Source organism: Cladophialophora bantiana (genome assembly GCF_000835475.1).
Source record: "Cladophialophora bantiana CBS 173.52 unplaced genomic scaffold supercont1.12, whole genome shotgun sequence".
Taxonomy (NCBI): Eukaryota; Fungi; Ascomycota; class Eurotiomycetes; order Chaetothyriales; family Herpotrichiellaceae; genus Cladophialophora; species Cladophialophora bantiana.
The window spans coordinates 1,187,664-1,206,519 of NW_015971586.1; the positions used below are offsets into that span (position 1 = coordinate 1,187,664).

At 54.7% G+C, this 18,856-nt stretch overlaps 5 protein-coding genes across 5 annotated transcripts; all 5 read left to right on the forward strand.

The window, feature by feature from the left end:
- Positions 1 to 2,392: 2,392 nt before the first annotated feature.
- On the forward strand, positions 2,393 to 4,541 carry Z519_08344 (uncharacterized protein; the record flags this gene model as incomplete). The annotated part of the gene is made up of 3 exons (XM_016766072.1): positions 2,393 to 2,411; positions 2,466 to 3,318; positions 3,380 to 4,541. 3 exons carry the CDS (start codon positions 2,393 to 2,395, stop codon positions 4,539 to 4,541), a joined length of 2,034 nt encoding a protein of 677 aa, XP_016618117.1.
- A 2,287-nt stretch (positions 4,542 to 6,828) lies between these two features.
- Positions 6,829 to 7,941, forward strand: Z519_08345 (uncharacterized protein; the record flags this gene model as incomplete). The annotated part of the gene is made up of 1 exon (XM_016766073.1): positions 6,829 to 7,941. One exon carries the CDS (start codon positions 6,829 to 6,831, stop codon positions 7,939 to 7,941), a length of 1,113 nt encoding a protein of 370 aa, XP_016618118.1.
- Positions 7,942 to 9,810: 1,869 nt separating this feature from the next.
- Positions 9,811 to 12,577, forward strand: Z519_08346 (uncharacterized protein; the record flags this gene model as incomplete). The annotated part of the gene is made up of 7 exons (XM_016766074.1): positions 9,811 to 10,233; positions 10,286 to 10,326; positions 10,389 to 10,739; positions 10,799 to 11,025; positions 11,082 to 11,134; positions 11,190 to 11,311; positions 11,365 to 12,577. The coding sequence occupies 7 exons, from the start codon at positions 9,811 to 9,813 to the stop codon at positions 12,575 to 12,577; spliced, it is 2,430 nt and encodes an 809-aa protein (XP_016618119.1).
- A 746-nt stretch (positions 12,578 to 13,323) lies between these two features.
- Positions 13,324 to 14,535, forward strand: Z519_08347 (uncharacterized protein; the record flags this gene model as incomplete). Its single annotated transcript, XM_016766075.1, has 1 exon — positions 13,324 to 14,535. The coding sequence occupies one exon, from the start codon at positions 13,324 to 13,326 to the stop codon at positions 14,533 to 14,535; it is 1,212 nt and encodes a 403-aa protein (XP_016618120.1).
- Positions 14,536 to 15,985: 1,450 nt separating this feature from the next.
- Z519_08348 (uncharacterized protein) lies at positions 15,986 to 18,127 on the forward strand (the record flags this gene model as incomplete). Its single annotated transcript, XM_016766076.1, has 7 exons — positions 15,986 to 16,353; positions 16,418 to 16,840; positions 16,921 to 17,532; positions 17,615 to 17,660; positions 17,727 to 17,814; positions 17,914 to 17,986; positions 18,064 to 18,127. 7 exons carry the CDS (start codon positions 15,986 to 15,988, stop codon positions 18,125 to 18,127), a joined length of 1,674 nt encoding a protein of 557 aa, XP_016618121.1.
- Positions 18,128 to 18,856: the final 729 nt, after the last annotated feature.

The window sequence follows — 18,856 nt, forward strand, 5'->3', positions numbered from 1 at the left end:
GTCTCGTCTAACAGCAGGCTGTGGTCCATGTTGTTGACCAAATCTCGTACTCCCACACCTCTCCCTCTTCTGGGGCTGATGGCTGTATTACTTAAGTCCTAGCCTAGGTCCTAGCGTGAAGGACCGGAGGCTTGTGGGACTTGTGAACGGTCGGTGTCAGGCGGTCACTCCAGGATAAGAGGCGCATTTGATCGTTTATTGACTCTCTGCTTGCCACCTTGTTGATAAAATGCTCTGAAAGACTTCGCAATTTGAGAGATTCTTCTTCGTCGAGATGACATTCTGCGGCGTCTCTCACCAGGCCACCGTCAGTGGATCCTTTCATCCATTTGGCAGGTTTGTTTCGTGTATAAGACCGTTGGATCCTGACACTCAAACCCTGTACCAGTCACCTTATTGGGAGACATGTTTACCTAACCTGTCAAGTAATAGGCATAACCTTTGCGACACTGAAAGCATTTTCGGCGGAGAACCCGATGCCGCAAGCGATAGAAGAAGAGTCTTCCTCCAGCCACCACCCCGGAGAGTCTGCGGACGGGTTATATTACTCCTATGATTGGATATCAATGCTTGTCCTCGTCCTCTAAAACGTCAGCTTTCCTGCCCGTTGACTTGGCCATCGTACTCACGATACATTTGTGACGGTCAAGACGATCCCTCGATCGCGGCAATTCCGTGCCCTTGCCCAACTACCGAACAAACCCACTGGGACTGGAACGGCTGTCAGGAGCGATGGATGGGGCCCTGGGGATTCTGGGTGGCAATATTCCAAATGAGCTGGCCAAGCTGGGGTATGCTTTCACAAATTGCGGTGGACGCAACAGAGATCAGCCCATACATGCCGACATCGATGGAACTACTAATGCTGAGACATCCACCTGAACACAACCACAATACCCACTGGGCTGCATCACTTAATCCTGTGATGATGTTAGTCATTCGTCCCTGCATTTGGCATTTGTTTCACATGCCCCGACGTCGACGTTGCGCGGCTCCTTGATAGTATGCCTCGGCGATGATGAACTGACCGGAGCCGATGCAAATTTAGGTACCTGCTAATCAAGGACCCTCCACACTCGGTGATGTGCTGGGATCATGTAAGAAAGCGGGAGGGCATACGTCGGTCTAGGATCTATCATTCGGACCCCCCTCCACCTTTGGAGCACAGTTACCTTTTCGGCACACTATTGGGTGTGCGACAGTTGCACCGTCGAGGGTCATGAACGGCAGGGCGCAGTCCCAAGGCTGCGGAGATATCCTGACGAAAGATGCGCCGAAGATTCTGTGTTCTGAATGCTGGTGTGGTTGAACAGGTCTGATGTTTGGGACGACCGGAGCCCGAGTGGCAAGGAGGATTGGATAGCTCCATCTGCGTGGGCTTCCCGCAAGAGTCGACCCTTGGTGCTGGATTGCAGCTGGATAGGTACATTTGCTTCATCCTGCGGCGGTGGCTTCGTTGACTACGTGGCGAGGCTGGACTCCAAGTAGCCGTGGAAGAGAATTTCCTTGGGCTGTGTCGATTCACGACGACAGGACCCTCAGGACCCTACCACGCCTACATCGTGCCGATCGCTCAATGCTACATTTGCCTCTTGTTGCTGAGAATTTTCATCGGGCCTTTCTCGATTTTCGCAGGGACGACAGTTCCTGTGGCCGCCGCAGGTTGGGTAGCGCAGCCTCTTAGTTCGCCTGTCGAGTTTGTATATCCGCCGAAGTCAGCACGGATGTGCGGAGCACCTCCAGACACATTGGGATCGAAAGGATCATTTCTCAAGCGGTGGATTCACCCGCTAAGGTGAGCCTAGGAGAATAATTCTTCCCTGTTCTTCGCACTATCCGCCCCCGATCGGGCGAAGTTGGCGGCAAATCCTGGTAGGGATCGGCCAACGCGCAACCCGAGTGGCATGCGAGACCAAGGGCCGAAGCTTGCCATATTTACCTATCAGGTTGTTTCTCTTTTGTGTCTGGCAGGTGCTGAGTAATGGCGACACGGGGCCAGTCTCGCCCCTAATTGCCCTACCGTCGGGTCCGTGCAGTAGTGGATTAGGTCTCGAGGGGTAAGTTCTATCGCTTGCGGCTTTATGTAAAGACGATACTCCGCAGGACTCGGATTTCGAGATTCTTTTTCCATACAGAAACCACCTCTGTCGACGAGGAGCTTGGAGCTGGCCATGGAGAGCCGACGCCCTCCCGCAGGTCTTTCGGGCGAACAAATGCGCAAGAAACGCATGCGCATCACGTTTAGTTGCACCAACTGCCGCCATAGTAAACAGAAGGTTTTTCCAGGCCGTCTTGGTGCAATTCGTCCGCGGGGACTGACAGTTGTGAAAGTGTAACAGAGAGACGCCGTGCATGACTTGTGTGCTCCGAGGAAAGCAAGACAGTTGCTCCTATGGAGACGCAATTCCGGGGTAAGTGTTTCGTGGTGGATGCTAGAATGCCGTTTCTGTCCTCGTGTTGATCAGCAAACAGTCGCACCCACAAACCCAGTGAGGGTTCGTATGTGGACGACTTCTCTAAGGCGGCCGACTTCAGTGTGCAAGATCACCAGTCAGCAAAGGCAGAGACATGGAGCCCCGACCTGGCGTGTTTCGGCTATTCCAACGTCAACGTCCATAATTCACTGGGCATCGTCAAGAAATTAGAGAATCTGGAGTTGGGAAGTACGCCTCGACCGTCGCAGAAGCAAAGGGACGTCTCGTTGTGCCAGGCCGCCTACGACAGCTACAAGGCCGTGCTCAAACTGTTGCCGTGTTCGGCCTGCGTCAGAGATCTGGTCGACGTTTTCTTCGACGAGGTCAACTGGCAGTATACCATCCTCGACCGGAACTATTTCACCGTCAAACTCGAGGAGTACTACCACCAACCCACCTCATCTCTTTACCGAGCCGAACGGACATTTCCTTCGGACAGGCTGATATTCTCGGCCCTGCTCTTCCAGGTGCTGGCCTGCGCCTTACAGTTCCTCCCAGCTGGTCACGCTGAAAGCCTGCACACGTTCTGTATCAAAGGTATTGTTGTGGAGGCGGATGGACCGTCCGACGACCCCACGATGCGACTCTTGGGCTTGCTCCCGAAGAATGTCATCAACTTAGATTATATCGCCGCGCAGATTCTGCGCACTGCCTGGCTCAAGAACCGTGGCATGATTGCCGAAGCGTGGCATGTCATTGCCCAAGCAGCCATCAACGCGCAAGAGATTGGTCTCCATCGCGACGACGGGAAACTATACGCCAGTGATGCCGAGAGTGCCTGCGTAGAGCTATGGGATATTGTGCTACGACGGCGTCTGATGGTGAACCTTTACCTCTGGGACAGGTGAGTTAGCCACTAACGAAGCCCCATGGCCCATGTCCACCCTCCTAACGCGCAAACCCAGTCAAATGGGCATGGTTCTAGGCAAGCCGCTGAACTTCAAGGCCAATGACTATACAATCGTGCCGCCGACAGACTGCGAGATCCCAAGAAATCGGAGGTCTACCGCCCCCTTTGAAAGGAGCGACTACGAGAAACCGAATACGTTCACGGTGCGATTGCTGGAGTACCACATGCACAAGCATCTCCCACAGGTCAGAGAGCTAGAGCTCGAAGGCCCGTATCTGCGTGACTATGGCAAGGTAGAGCGTCTCCACCAGGGAGCTCTGGATTACATTGCGGCCATCCCAGCCATCTACCGGTTTGAGAACCCTGACACATCGTTCGACGAGGATTGTCCCATGCTGGCCTCCCAACGGGAGTTCTTCTGCGCAACCATATGGCTGTTCATCCTCCTGCTTCACCGGCCTTATATCTTTTCCATTTCCCAGAGTCGAACCGAGATTGTGAAAGCGGCCATCCACATGTTGGACGCTCAGCAGAGATTTTTCGACAGCCTCTCTCAGCATCACTACAAGATGTTCACGCTTGTGTATTTGACTGTGGAACCTTGCGTCTCCATGCTGGCGGTGTTGATCGCCTTCCCGCACGAAAATGCCGAGTTGGTCCCAGAGGCCTTTCGATGCATACGAGAGTCGCTTTTCAGACTGAACACCATCCGCGACACCAATAAAGTGGCTGGCCAGGGTGCGGACGTGATTCGGAATTTACTACTTCGCGCAGAGAAGAATCAACCATCACCGGTACCGACATCCAGGTCCAACAGCCCTCGGTCTGATGCACACTCGTCGGAACTGTTTGCGACGCCCGGCTCTCACGGGGCGACTCCCTTTTACCCGGTGACACAGCCCCAGCAACAACAGCCAGCATTATTCTGCGGTAACACTTCATTTGGCCACATGCCGGACTGGAGCACGCCCTTTCAGCAAACATCTTCCACAGCCCCTCCAGCCCGCTCCGGGTATGCATTTGATGGAACTCCCTTTCGACCCGTCGCAGACCTGACCTACCATGACCTGGCCATCGCTCAGCCGTTTGCAATGTCTGAAGGCAATTTCAACGAGAGACCGGACCACGGCAGGGTTGGCAATGAGGCACCACAGCCGTTTCGCGGCGACTTTGGTGAGGGCTCTTTCTGGAGTTTCGTCAATAGAGGCTCAACCTAACCGAGTAGCTACGGCGCCATGATCTAGAAGAAGCCCTGCTGCCGGCGACAGGGGGCCGGAGACGACGTATGGACGGAGGCGATGAGCGGAGGCGACCGCATGTCGAGACGACGGCTTGCCGAGAGCCGTTCCACCCGCACCCACCCACTCCCTACCATGCCACGTAGGGCGGTCGTTTACTGTCGGTTGCCATTCTCTGTTCCCCCGTTTTGAGACACGATCTACTCGAGGCTGGGCTTCCGAAAGAGAAGCTGATGAGAGCCAGGACAGCCGCCGCTTGGGTTTCGAGGACGATTCGCAACATACGCCCCGAGCTCCCCATCTTTGCGCTCTGCATTGTAGGTTTCATTTCCGGCCACCACCATTGTTCGCCTCAAACCTGCCATTCTGATCCTTCGGCGATTTTACATCCGACGTTGAGTTCATGCCCCACGATACCCGACCGGGGACTGGTAAGCCCACCTCTATTGGAGGCACTGGTGCCCATGACGAGAGGGAGGGTTCTTCTTATCGATAGATATGTTCCCATGTTCCGCAATCCACATACAGAGAGCCTTGCCAGGTGGCATGGATGACCTGAGGCCGATGGAAGTCTGAGGTGACGCGGAGTCGGGATGGCATTTGCAATTGCGCGGGTCTAGATTCTCCATCACGGTGGATGGCGTATCACGCCATACCGGCCTGCAAGGATGATACGCAATGACGATAACGCAATGACATGGACAAGGATCTTGAATAGGACGAGACCGTTAACAACAGCAGCATAGAAAACCTGGGCGATCCCTGAAGGAGTCCTTAGCCCACGATGCCGGTTTGCGACAACCGAAAAGAAAGGAATAGACTCGAAAAAGGACCCTGCTCAAGTCAGGAAGACGTTCCATAGAGAAGTCCCGGTTTCCCTACCGCTTACGTACTGCTCATTCAGACTCAAGCACCCCGCCCCATCTCCGGTGTCAGTGGCGCTTCGATGGAGATCTACAAGTAGGCCGTAGGCACCGAGGCTGAAGACCTCCCCTGCACGGCTCCGTCCTCCCGGAAGATTTGGGTGGTGGTGGCGGCGGTGGTGGCAACAAGGCTGAGTTGCCCCTGAAAACGGCTGGAAGGGGGGCCACCTGATGCAATCGGTACTTACCTACAAACATGTACCGGGTACGCGCCCGGATCCAAGGTAACGCGGCGTGTGTAGCCTCCAGAGCGCCATGGTCGGGATGGCACTTGCGAGGTTTGGAGCGTTGCATTGTCTGAGAACGGGGGCGTTTCTCGACCATCTCCCAGAAGGTACAGTATCGGCCACCCATGTAGATACACAGATCGGTCGGTCGGGCAAAGCCGGCTCGGGTCCTTTTCCTCTGCAGCTTCAGCTGATGATGTGCCTGCTTCCTCTTTCTCCGGCCGTCTCGACCCTCGGCAACCGAGTCGGTTCGGGGGAACTGGCCGCTAGTGCACGAAGTACTTGGTACCTCGCCCTGGTCGTCCTGTTCGTCCAGAGACGAGACCGGAGCTGGCGGCTGGCGGCTGGCGGCTGGCGTCTTCCCACCGCGCTAAATTTTTCATCTTATCTGATAATGATTATCTGATAAGATGCTCTGCCAAGGCGCTAGAGGGGTCCCGTGATACCGTTTTCCCTTCCTCTCTCTGTCGGTCTCTCTCTCTCTCTCTTCTTCCTCCTCCTCATCACCACCACCACCACATCATTCTTCTCCCGAGAGCAGCCTGCTCGTCTCACCTCGCCGGTGTCGGCGCTCGAAAGCTTGATGGGCTCTAAGCTCATGTCGCCATCGACAAAGCCAGAATAGGCTCGAGGAATTTCAAGTGTTCTCCAGACCCTCTTCATCCGTCATCCGACTTGGGTTGGAATGGGCAGAAGTGGGAGCCGTTGAATGAAGCTCTTGGGCATGAAGCTTGTGGTTTGGAGCGGCATGGCGGTCGAAGCTTTCTGTTCGTTCTCTTTCCTGTAAGTCATGGCCTGAGCGAATGCTTGTGTCTAGTCCCCTACGGTAAGACTTCGTTCCCTCGCCCGTAACCTCAACAGTCTGTGTCCTTGCTTTTACGACTCTTTCACGTTGATATTAGTCAATCCAAATGCTTGACGAAGCGGTCAGGGATACGGCTTGAGCACCAAGCAAGTTTGAATGTCCGAGGGCGATTGAGTGACCTGTCCGGTGCCCATATACGTTGCCTACGGCCCTCATGGATGCTCGTCCTTTCTCTCTAGCTTCTCCTCGTCTCCCGTTCTGATCTAATAGCTCACGCCCATTGATTGCCCCATTACCCTCCATCTGTCTCAATGGTGACCAGAGGATTGTCTCTCGCCGCTTTGGCTGGCGCTGCTTTGGCCCAGACTTCGGCAGATCTAGTGACAGTTCTCAACGCCACTAATGGAACTTCCACCATCAGTCAGGTGGTGGCAGAAGTCCCAGGCTTTCTGGAAGCTATATCTGGGAAGACAAACCTGACCTTCCTCGCCCCAAACGATACCGCTATTGCCGAGCTGTTGAGCACTCCGGCCGGACAGGCGATGGAGGACGCCGGCGATGACTACCTCCTAAATCTACTCCTCTACCATGTCATTAATGGAGGATACAGCAACATCACCCATTACGATATCGCGCCCACCCTGTTGACCTCCAGCAATTACACCAATGTGACCGGGGGACAAGATGTTGGTATTTACTACGATGACGACGAGAATGTGGTTGGCTTCTATGGTGGATTGGACTACAATCCCGAAGGACCAGCGACGCCAATCCCGTTCGCTCAAGGATGGATCTATGTGATCGACGGCGTCTTGCAGATTCCCCCAAGCCTCTCGGAGACGGTGACAGCGGGCGACTTCAACGGCAGTTCCTTCGCGGCAGCCCTGAACAAAACCGGTCTGACTGAACAAATGGATCTGCTCCGCGATGCGACATATATCGTTCCTGACAACGATGGTTTCGCGGCTGTCGACGAAGCTCTCTCAGAGTTGAGCACCGCGCAACTGGCCGAAGTGCTCCAATACCATGTCGTGGCCGGCAGAGTTTGGCACTTTGACGACTTCGAAAACGGGACGCAGTTGACCACGTTGCAAGGCCAGTCTTTGACCGTCTCCGTCACCCCAGCAGGAGATTACTTCATCAACAATGCTGGCATCAACTATGTCGACCTCGCCGTTTCTGAAGGCGTCGTCATTTTCGTGGACAATGTCCTGAATCCTAATGCCTCGTGGACCCCGCCCGTCCATGGTCCCGAAGACGGGGTACCTGCGTGGCCGGTCTCGAACACCGCCTCAAGCACGGCATCGGCCAGCAGCACGCTTGCCACTGCCACCTACACCGGTCTGGCTGCGGCCCCATTGAAGACTGGGGCGGTGGGCGCCGCGGCCCTGTTCGGCGGCGCTGCACTGGCCCTCGCTTTGTAGAAGGATGGAGTCGACACGGCCTCGTAGCTCGAGAGAGTGAGATATTGTTGTTGCGAGAATGTCAGAGGACAAGACGGGAAGCGTGATGAGCAGAGGGAACGATAGAAGGTGCTAAGGCCCCTCCTTGTATAGACAGACGCGATATAGTACTAGGTAGTTGATGTGGCTATGTCTTCTTACCCTGGCGTAGATTTAGATAGATTGGGAGAAATGGGCTCGCGAGCCTGCCGAGCTGGAGGGCAGGGTCCGCAACAATTTCCTATTTCCCGTCTGCTCTGTTTGTCCCCTTGTCACCCTGGGACATGCATCTCATCTCAGCCTTCCACGTCCCCCACTGAACCCGTATCGGAGAGTCGCCCAATTCTGGCACTCTCGTCTTTTGGCTTGGGAGCAAAATCGGTTTGACACAAAACCGTGGAGAGGAGGAGCGACGAGGCCCTTGTACCTGGTCTGGGGAGCGAGAACGACCTTGGGCACCCCCACCGATTCACGTTCATGAATGCTCGATCGCGCAGCTTCCCTTGCGAGGCAACTGACGGCCGTTGCAGTCAAGAAGCGGACAGCCAAAGCTTCGTCTCGTTGACATGGCCTGATGGCTCCGCACGAATGAGTTCATCCATTCACGCCCAATGCACGCTGGCCTGATCGGACACAACCGGAAGCCATTCATCCTTCCCACTTCGGCTCCAGCTTCACGATCGTGGAACCCCCACACTGTGCTGTGGGAGGGAAGGACATCTTTGGTCTGCACCGTCGTGTCCATGCAAAGAAATGTATCCACCGTGCAGGGACATTGACTCCGTTCTAGGAAGAGAGAACGTCTCCCTGGTAACGGGCGAGTCTCGAGCCGCCCTGCCCTCCCGCCCTTGTGGCGACAGAGGGGTCATGAGAGGAAGACCCGCTGCATCTCTGATACACAGCTGAACTCTGTCATGGTGTCAATGGCGACTGTTGGACCCGAGCTTAGGGCCTGATGGTCATTGACTGACCATGATGATGGCGGCCCGATCGGCCGGCTGGGGTTGATCCTCTCTTTGTCTTGGACAGCTCGCTTTGTCAGGACGGCAATGGCTCTCCAGCCTCGACCGTGATCTGTCTAATCAACACAAAGGGAAACACTCTGCGGCCAGGTCCCACACATGCACAATGCGACGTCCTCCTGCTCCCGGTAAATCCACATGCAACAATACCTTGGGCGAAACTTACAGGGCCCGTGGTGGCCGGTATCGGTCATGCTGCGACTCCTGTTCTGTCACACTGGGCCCGCGTGCATGGTCCCAACCCAGGCTGCGGAAGTGAAGCTGGTCTACATCGCGCTTGATGCCGGATCGGCAAAGCTTGGGGCTCTCGGCTCCTCAGACCATTTCCTTGGCCGTCGGTCTTGAGAGAAACGCTTGACAGGCATATGACCGCGAAGAAAGAGGAGCCATTGAGATTCTCGCCCGGTGGACATGATGTTTGGACAAGTCCCGCTAAAGCTGAAGCGAGTTTCCATCTGATAAGATGGTCAGAACATTCTGGTCCATCTGGCGAACTGGGTTGATCCGACAAGTGCGAACCATGCTGGACCATCTCCACTGCCACCACTGCCACCGCTCACAGCCTGACCTCGACCGTATGCATTGGGATATCGAACCTCTCTGAGTTTCTTCGTCCCGAGACCTAGAGCGACCCCAGGAGCTCTGCTGCGTCCACTTGATGGCGGTCTGGTCAGGTGTTCTCAATGCGCCTTTCCACCCCCTCAACTCGCTGCAAAGGTAGGAGTCCGGCATGGGACTATAAATCCTGCATGTCTGCCAGGATGTTTCTCTGTCGCTTTGAAGGCGCACTCAGTGCTCTCCAAGTTCTTTCATCTGGTCTACCTTTAACATGAGGACGCGGAGTCTGTTGCTTCTCCTTCCCGGCCTCTCGTTGGGGGCCGTTGACGAGTATACCGGCTGCTTGGGCGGGATCGAAACAGCTGTTTCACGCCTCATCTTCAACGGGACTGCTACGGCTGGCTACTATGACAAGCTATGCACCAACAGGCTCGTCGTGACATCCATGTGGGCGGCCGCCAAGGTCTATTGCACTCCCAAGCAGATCGAGGCTGGCGAGAACCAGTTTGCCGGATACTGTGTGGAATATGGCGGCGTCAAGCTCATCCCTTATTCCGAGGTGCTCCCCCTTCTGACCGACGACTACATAAAGTCTCTCCCGATGGCCCAGTATAGCGACATTGAAGACCTCACCGTCTTGAACACGTCCGTCCTGATTTCCAGGTCTTTATACAACGCGGCGAAAGACACTTATGTACGTGCTCGGGCTTCTTGCCCCGCCTGCGTCGTGAGCTGACGATGAGCAGGTGATTTTTGATCTTGAATACGTCCTCCATCAAAGATACGGGTGCGTCGTGCTTTCCTGAAAAATGTCACAAAGTGTTCAGGACTCATGTTAAATTGTTCTAGGTGGGCTATGTACGGGTTCTGGGGTGGACTGCTGTTGATTGGCATGGCCAACCGCCTCGTCACCCACCTCTCTCAGGGTCGGCGCACGAAGGCCCTGGTCGACGTTGAAGGGAGCAAGGCGTCCGCGAGTTCGAAGAGAAGCCACTCAAGACTCGTCGCATTTGTCGAATCGGCCCATCACCGGCTTAGGTCGAATGTGATCATTCCGGCAGCATTTGGCTCCCATCACAATCGTCCCTTATTCTGGAATACCATCCCCACGCGCATGGAGACGATCATTGTGGTCGCCTTCTGGCTCTTGACTTTCATCTTGTGCTGCGTGGAGTATCATATCTTCTGGCCTAACCTTTAGTATGTGCTCGATGCCATCCTATTCCTCTTGGCGTGAACCACTGCTGATCTATTTTCAGTTATACAGAACCCCAACAAGCCTGGCGTTATATTTCCGATCGCACTGGCATCCTCTGCTACGCCATGTTGCCCTGGCTGTGGATGTTTTCTGGGAGGAACAACATATTCTTGTGGCTCACTGGTTGGAGGTTTGCAACTTTCAATATCTTCCACAGGCACATTGCTCGCTGCGCCACCGTGCTGGCGATTGTTCATTCAATTGGATGGTCGGTCTTGGAGGCTGGCTGTATGCTCTACGTATCTGACTTCCGTCGGAAAGAGTGATGCTGACGGTCTTTTCAGTTGGCTATTTCGCCGAATCATGGAAAGAGCAGTACTGGTACATGGGAGGGATGGTCAGCCCCTCATGCCATGACGAAACATTCATAGCATTGCTGACATGAAATGCAGGCGACAATTGCAATGAGCTTGATCGTCCTCTTCTCGTTCATGTGGTTCCGCGTCATGTCGTATGAAGTCTTCCTGCTTATTCACATTGCACTTTCTGTGGTGGTCATTGTTGGCTTGTTTTAGTAGGCGGACACCTCTCTCACCCGTTGACGCCGATCTAACCTCCGCCTACCAGCCACACTGCGATATTCGACGGAGAGTACAACGGCTACCTATGGCCACTAGTAGCCATTTGGGGCTTCGATCGCTCAGCTCGTCTGGCTCGGTGGGCATACTGCAACCTTCACATCAGGTGGTCCCATTCGGTTGTTGGGTCCAAAGCCTCCGCCACTTACGACAAAGACGGCGACTTCATCAGACTCGAGATCGTGCCTGGGTCGAACATGCTGAAACCGGGACCTGGCCAGTACTATTTCTTGTACCAGCCGCTGAAGTGGAAAGGCTGGGAGAACCACCCGTTCACGTTGGGAGCCTATGAGACCGTTGGGAGTGGTGACCAGACGACAAGCGTGGCGAAAGAAGCCGGTGCAGGGAGCCGTAACGACCCGCAGACATTCACGGCCAAGGATATCGAGGTTGTCGCCTCCGGTTCATCCTCTCCTTCGTCCTCTGATATGACCCCGGCCCCATCGCAGCATAAACTCGCGATCTTCCAAGACGCGGTCGGCCGGCAGAGATTCACCTTCCTCATCCGCCCGTTTAGCAGCTGGACCAGACGTCTGCGTGATCAATGCCTCAAATCTCCCGCCGGAGTCGTCACGCCGCGCATGTTTATCGAAGGGCCCTACGGCGAACGCAGTCCCTTGCACGCATATGAGAACGTCGTCTTCATCGTCGGTGGCACAGGAATCAGTGGCGCGATACCGTATCTGCAAGACCACATTAGACGGACAAGCAACGATGCAGAGGCGTCGCGCACGGACGGGAAACAGACGACGCGCACGAGAACCGTAACGCTGGTCTGGGCGGCCAAGCAGGCCAGCATGATCCGCAACGTCGCAGCGCACGAACTGAAACCCATGATTGGTCGCGAGGATATCCATGTCCACCTACATGCTACCGCCCGCGAGGGAGTACCACAGCGCAGCCGCGGCCTCGGGGCCCGGGGCGAGGGCGAACTGGCCGCCGACGCCGACAAGGATGATCTCAAGAGCAGCACCCCGGCCACCACCATCATCAGCGACGGCGTCGCCATCACGTCCGGCCGGCCCAACATCCTCGCGACGGTCCTGGACGTCGTCGACGACGTGCACAGTAACGCTGGAGGGAGGATTGCCATCCTCACCTGCGGCCCGGGCGGCATGGCCGACGAGGCGAGGGTGGCGGTGCATACGGCGCTGAAGCAGGGGAAGCGCGGAGTCGAGTACATTGAAGAGAGTTTCGGGTGAGTTCTGTCTGTCACGTCCACGTCCACGTCCACGTCTGCCTTTGCCTCCCACCCTGATCTGATCTGATCTGATCCCATTGCATTTCACTTTCTACCGTACTCACCACTCGTGATCTTAGATGGTGACACGTTGATCTTCGTCATTCGTCATTCGGTACTCACGCCCGCGAGAGAAGGAAGGAGAGAGAGGCTCTATACGTGAAGACGACGTGGATATTCGTGTGCATGCGTATAGATATTTATATAGACATATGCTTAAACGTACTTGAACGACGTAAGAGTTTCGACTGGAATGGACAAATTCATGAATGGAACCAGCTCTTCTCAGCCCAGCTCAGCTCTAGCCTACGTATCCCCTATTCTCCTCTACTTCGCCCTGGGGGGTGTTATTATTGAATAGATTCACCTGATTTGTAGAGACCTGTAGAGACGGAGAGTCTCTGGAAAGGCTTGAGGCTCTCGCGCATCGAGAATCTCGGCGCTATTTGGAGCCGAACACTTAAACCTTCGGCGGTGGCACCCTAGTGTGCTAGGCACCTCGCTGCCTATCGTTTTGTCAAATAGGCGGGCGATCGCCAGGGAACTGGCTCGGCCATGTCGCAGGGCGTGACACTTCCGAGTCTTCCAACCCACAACCATTGCACACAAAAACCCACAAACATCTTCTTAGCCTGGAGATTTGGAACGCGAGAGATCTGACAGCTCCAGCTTGGATTTATCCCGTGTCTCGGAAAATCTGGCCGGACAATGAATCGCCAAAGACCAAAGAGGCTCGAAGGCCTTCACGGCATCGGAGTTGACAAGATGGGCCGTATTGCGGACCAGACGAAGGGGCAACAGTCACAAGCTGGCCTGTCGGCTCCAAAGTTGCTGCGGTTGGAGAACCTGGATGTCGACATGCCTCCGGATGGCCTTGTGCAAAACCTGACCTCGACTGCTGCTACAAATGACGACGACAACAGCTACCTGCCGTTTCTCGGCCAGATCGACCTGAGAAATGCAGTTGCTGAGCACCTGAACTCCATGACCAAAGGTGCGACCCAATACAGCGGTGAGGCAAACTGCGTCATCACGGCCGGTGGCCTGAGCGGCATACTAAACACCCTGCTGGCCACTGTGGAGGAAGGGGATGGCGTCCTCTTGACAGAGCCGGTGTACGCCGGCCTGCTCAATCGTGTCCGCCTCGCCGGTGGCCTTCCACAATTGGTGCCGTTGCAATTTAATCCGGGGGAATCATGGTCACTGGACCGGCAGAAGCTGCGACAGGTAGTGGAATCGCCAGATAATAAGATCACGACGATGCTTCTAATGTCCCCTAGTATGCCGACCGGTGCTTACCTCGATTATCAAGATTGGGCGCTTGTAGCAGAGCTCTGTGTCAAGCACGATATCCTGTTGATATACGACGCAGCCATGGAACGTCTTCTGTTTGACGGCCTACCGGCCATCCATCCGGCATCCTTCCCGGGCATGACGAGTCGAACCATCACCGTGGGCTCGGCGTCGAAAGAATTGCGCATGATCGGCTGGCGTGTAGGCTGGATTGTTGGTCCTGAGCTCGTCATGCAAGATATCGGCTTGGTGTCGATGGCCAACGTTGTCGTTCCTGTGGGTATTGCGCAGAAGGCTGCAAAGGAGGCTCTTCAGATATCTAAGACAGCTATTGTCGACTACGTCCATGAACTGCAGCTGCGAAGGGATTTGTGCATGAGAGAACTCCGTGGACTGCCCGTTGGCAAACCAGACGGGGGATGGTCGCTGTTGTTGCGGGTCGACGAGCTGGGTTGGCGCGCCGATGCCGCTGCTGAAGCGCTTCTGGAACAAGGAGCCTGCGTGACTCCGATGGTCGGTTGGGGTGCTGACGGCGAGGCTCAATATATACGGATTGTTTTCTCGAATGAGCCACGAGATCGATTGGCCGGCCTGGGGGAGATAGTCCGACAGGCATTGCTGAAATAAAGGGCTCTCGCATGACCGAAGTCTCCGGTCAGCTTTCCGCACTCTCAACCGGCCTTGATGGCCTGTTGGGCTTGGTGCTCGAACGTTTTCGTTCATCTGCTGCCGTTGTTTTTAATATTTGAGAGCAACCGGGAGATATCAGACAGCGTCTTGCAGGCTGGCGAGGCGTCGGTCTTAGCGATGCTGATATTTGTTATTGGGGAGATGTCGGACTTCCGGCCCGCCATCGGGGGTGTCATTGTCCCTGGGGTTTTCAGGGAGACACTAGGGCAATAGGGCAATAGGGCAGACATCGCCCATTGCGACGAGGCTAGGGGCTACTGGATAAGCACGCACCCTCCAGGTACTGATGGCGCTGTACAGAGTGCCCAGTACGAATACTCCGTACAGTTATGTGCAAGGCCAGATCTGGAATCTTTGCGAGAGAGTTTCTAGTAGAATCCCACCACGACTGGCCCAGGAAACAAATGCTGAGGTGTTTAGGAATCCGCGTCCGCACCGACTACTTCCCTGTCACAGGCTTCACAATAACGCCCACCAACACCGGTCGTACATCGTACAAGGCTAACAAGCGGATTCGCAATGGATGACGTCTGTTTCAATCAAGTTCCGCTCAAGAGCATCATGGCAAAACGATACAGTGCTCTGCTCAGCAATACAGTCAGTAGCAAGCATCTCGCCCAGATTATCTCCGCTATGGATCCTTCGCCGATTGTGAGGACAACAGGCCGTGACTGGATGTGGTGACCGGATGGCTTTTGAAGATGCTGGCTATAATAATCGCCTTGTACAGATTGCATTCAGCGAAGTCGGTCTTGAGGAACCTGATGAGTTTGCACGTACGGGCAGGCGCTTGGATGGACGTCCCATGGCTTGCTGCGAAGTCCCTGTCAACAATTCGGACTCTGCTACATGTAGTCGTCGCTAGTCTGCCACTTCGGTGTATCTACCTGCGACAAGAGCTCAAGGCTGCGAACAACCAGGGGCTGAAGAAGACGAAGGTTGGCACGGATCTTGCGCGCCAACTTCCTCATCCGCAAAATAGTCAATCGCCGAGGACATGGACTGGGACCGCCGCCAGTTAGTCCCTCAGCTCCTAGTCTCTGCACACTCTCATCCGCCTATCATTGTGGCATATTGCGTGCTTACTAACTATCATGTCGTACTAGATGTCAATATCGGGTGTAAATGCCCCACAATCCTTCAAATCGCGCACGCGCGACTTCCCAGTTTGGCACCCAAAGATGTGCAGTCGGGCAATAATGCGTACGAATCATTCTCGTCGGCTCTTTAGCTACAATGATGTATATATGACAGCAACGGATGGCACGGTAGGTTTTTGAAATGGGCACCATCGGCCTCGACCAGAACGTCCTCTGGATATTGGGGATATATCATAGAAGTCTCTCACTTCTATCCTACAGCGTTACAGGAAGAAAATACCCCAAATATGGCCGATATCGAGCGACTGCAAGGTCCCGCATCGTCTACCACCAGTGTCGACACCCTTGGCTCGCCAGTCGAGTCGGATATGGACCTTGAAAAAGCAGACACCATTCGCCAGATCCCTACCTCAGGCACGACTACCGCAGCCACACGGTCGCAAACCATTGGCAGAACACGCTCTGTGGCTACCGATGGCTACTCCGCATATATAGTCGACGAGGATGAAAGTGAAGAGGCTGCTGTGGCGCGCACAAAGACTAGTCCATTTGAAGTCCGCTGGGATGGACCAACCGACAAGGAGTGTCCTCGCAACTTCAATGTCGCACGGAAGTGGATCATTGTTCTCATCACTTCTGTTGCTTCATTCTGCGTGTAAGTGGCGCCTGACGTATATATTCAAAAGATCTTTTCTTCGGGGCGCTGACCAGTTGGTTAGAACATTTACTTCGTCCGTGTATACCACCACGTATGAACAGCTCATGGAAGACTTCCACTGCTCCAGAGAAGTCGCCACACTGGGTCTTTCACTGTTTGTATTGGGATTAGCCTTTGGGCCAATGCTTCTGGGTCCGCTGTCCGAGTTCTATGGTCGAAGACCCATCTACATCACGTCCATGTTCTTCTTCCTGATCTGGCTGATCCCCTGCGCGGTCGCCCAAAACATCCAAACCATGATCGTGTGCAGATTCTTCGACGGCTTCGCGGGGAGTGCGTTCCTGGCCGTGGCGGCGGGCACAGTGGCAGATTTGTTCGAACGCAAGGACATCGAGTTCCCCATGATGATCTTTACTGCCTCGCCGTTTCTGGGTCCCGCGGCTGGCCCAATAGTTGGCGGACTGATCAACCAGTTTACTTTGTGGTATGTTATGAAGTTTTTCAAACCCCCACTCTAATTGTGACCGTGTTGGTGGAGGTGCTGACGCTGACATTTGTCCGTAGGCGATGGACCTTCTACACGCTCCTGATCTGGACCGGCGTCTTACTGGTCCTGGTCATTTTCTTCGTCCCTGAGACTTACCATAAAGTCCTCCTCAAACGCCGCGCCGAGCAAAAGCGCAAGGAAACAGGAGACAACCAATGGTACGCGCCAATTGAGAAAATCGACCGCACCGTCCTGGGGACGCTCATCCACTCGTGCTCCGTACCCTTTGAGCTTCTGTTTTGCGAACCCATGTGCCTCCTGCTCTGCATCTATGCAGCCATCCTCTTGGGGATCGTGTACCTGTTCTTCGGCGCGTTCCCGCTCGTCTTCGGAACCAACCACGGCTTCTCGCTGTACCAGGTCGGACTGACCTTCATCGGGCTCGGACTCGGCATCCTCATCGGCGTCCTGACGGACCCATTCTGGCACGAGAACTACGTCAAGTTGGTGCAGAGGCTGGAGGAGCAGACTGGACAGGTCGGCATCAAACCCGAGCCAGAGTTCCGCTTGCCGCCCGCCATGTTTGGCGGGATCCTTGTGCCCATTGGGCTGTTCTGGTTTGGGTGGACGACGTATTCGAGTGTTCACTGGATTGTGCCGATCATTGGCAGTGCTGTCTTCGGCATTGGGTACGTGGTGGCCTTTTCTTTTTAACTTGTCTTTTTGATGCCTGCAAATTAGAAACCGAAAATGCTGACAAGGAGAAAACAGCTTATTCCTTGCCTTCACTGGCATCTTGACATTCCTTGTCGACGCCGTAAGTCATGTTCCCTCGGCCTCGTCCATCTTTCGATCCTTTTCACCATCTGACTCGCCAAAACAGTACCCCAGCTATGCCGCCAGCGCAGTTGCAGCCAACTGTCTCGTCCGGCTATGTTTTGCCGGAGCCTTCCCCTTGTTCGGGACACAAAGTAAGTTGCCCCCCCTCCATCTCCTTTTCTCTTTCCTCCCTCACTACCCGGTCCTCTACCTCTTCCTCGTTCCGTGACGCTAACATGTGAAACTCGCAGTGTACAAAAACCTCGACTACCAATGGGCTTCTTCGCTCTTGGGCTTCCTTGCCCTGGCCTGTGTACCCATGCCGTAAGTTCCATACCCATTCCCTCCCGTGGAATTTCTCTTTGGAAGAAATATGAGAACTGACACCGCCGCCGCAACAGGTTCTTCTTCTACAGATACGGCAAGAAAATCCGATCGAGGAGCAGGTTCAACAATTCCGCATAGATTTTGGGTAGCGTCCACTGATCAATCATCCGTCGTCATCACGACCGTGATATCATGGTCACTGTCATTCGACGTATGCCTTTGTTTCTGCATAGCCTGGCGTTTTTCTCCCCTTTCTAGGGATGTCGTTTGAACTTACGAGCATACGTCGATTTAGCGACGGGAGTGGCTTGCTTCCCTGTACGGCATTGATTAAAAGTGTTTGCCTTATTTACCCTTATTCGGCCGGCCGGGTTTTGGTCACCGATAATGACGGATGCTGATCTTGGTATTGTTGACGTTGATGGTGGTGGTTGACACGGCATGCCCGACATCATGGATGATGCATGGAGACATAAAAAACGGGGATACATAGGATACATAGAGAGACACATGGATCATACAGAACGCGTCGATCAATGCATGAACGGGACGAATATATGACCTTTACGTCTCGCGAAAGGAAACCAAAGAGAATGCCGTTTGAAGACGACGCGAGGTTACCAAGAACCAGCGAGGGTAGGAGAGATCGGTTGTTCAAGGACGGGGCTGAAGACAAGGCCGACTCATGGTGACGCGGACGGCATCGGGGACGGCGTAGCAAAGAGGCGACGCTGATCGAGTTCACACTCTTTATCGATTGGAGAGACGATTACTCTGGCTCGGCTCCTGGAATGCGACGCAGTATATTGGGCATGCTTCGAGATATCCTTGCTTCCCAACTTGGCCACCGCGGGCAGTCCTCCAAAG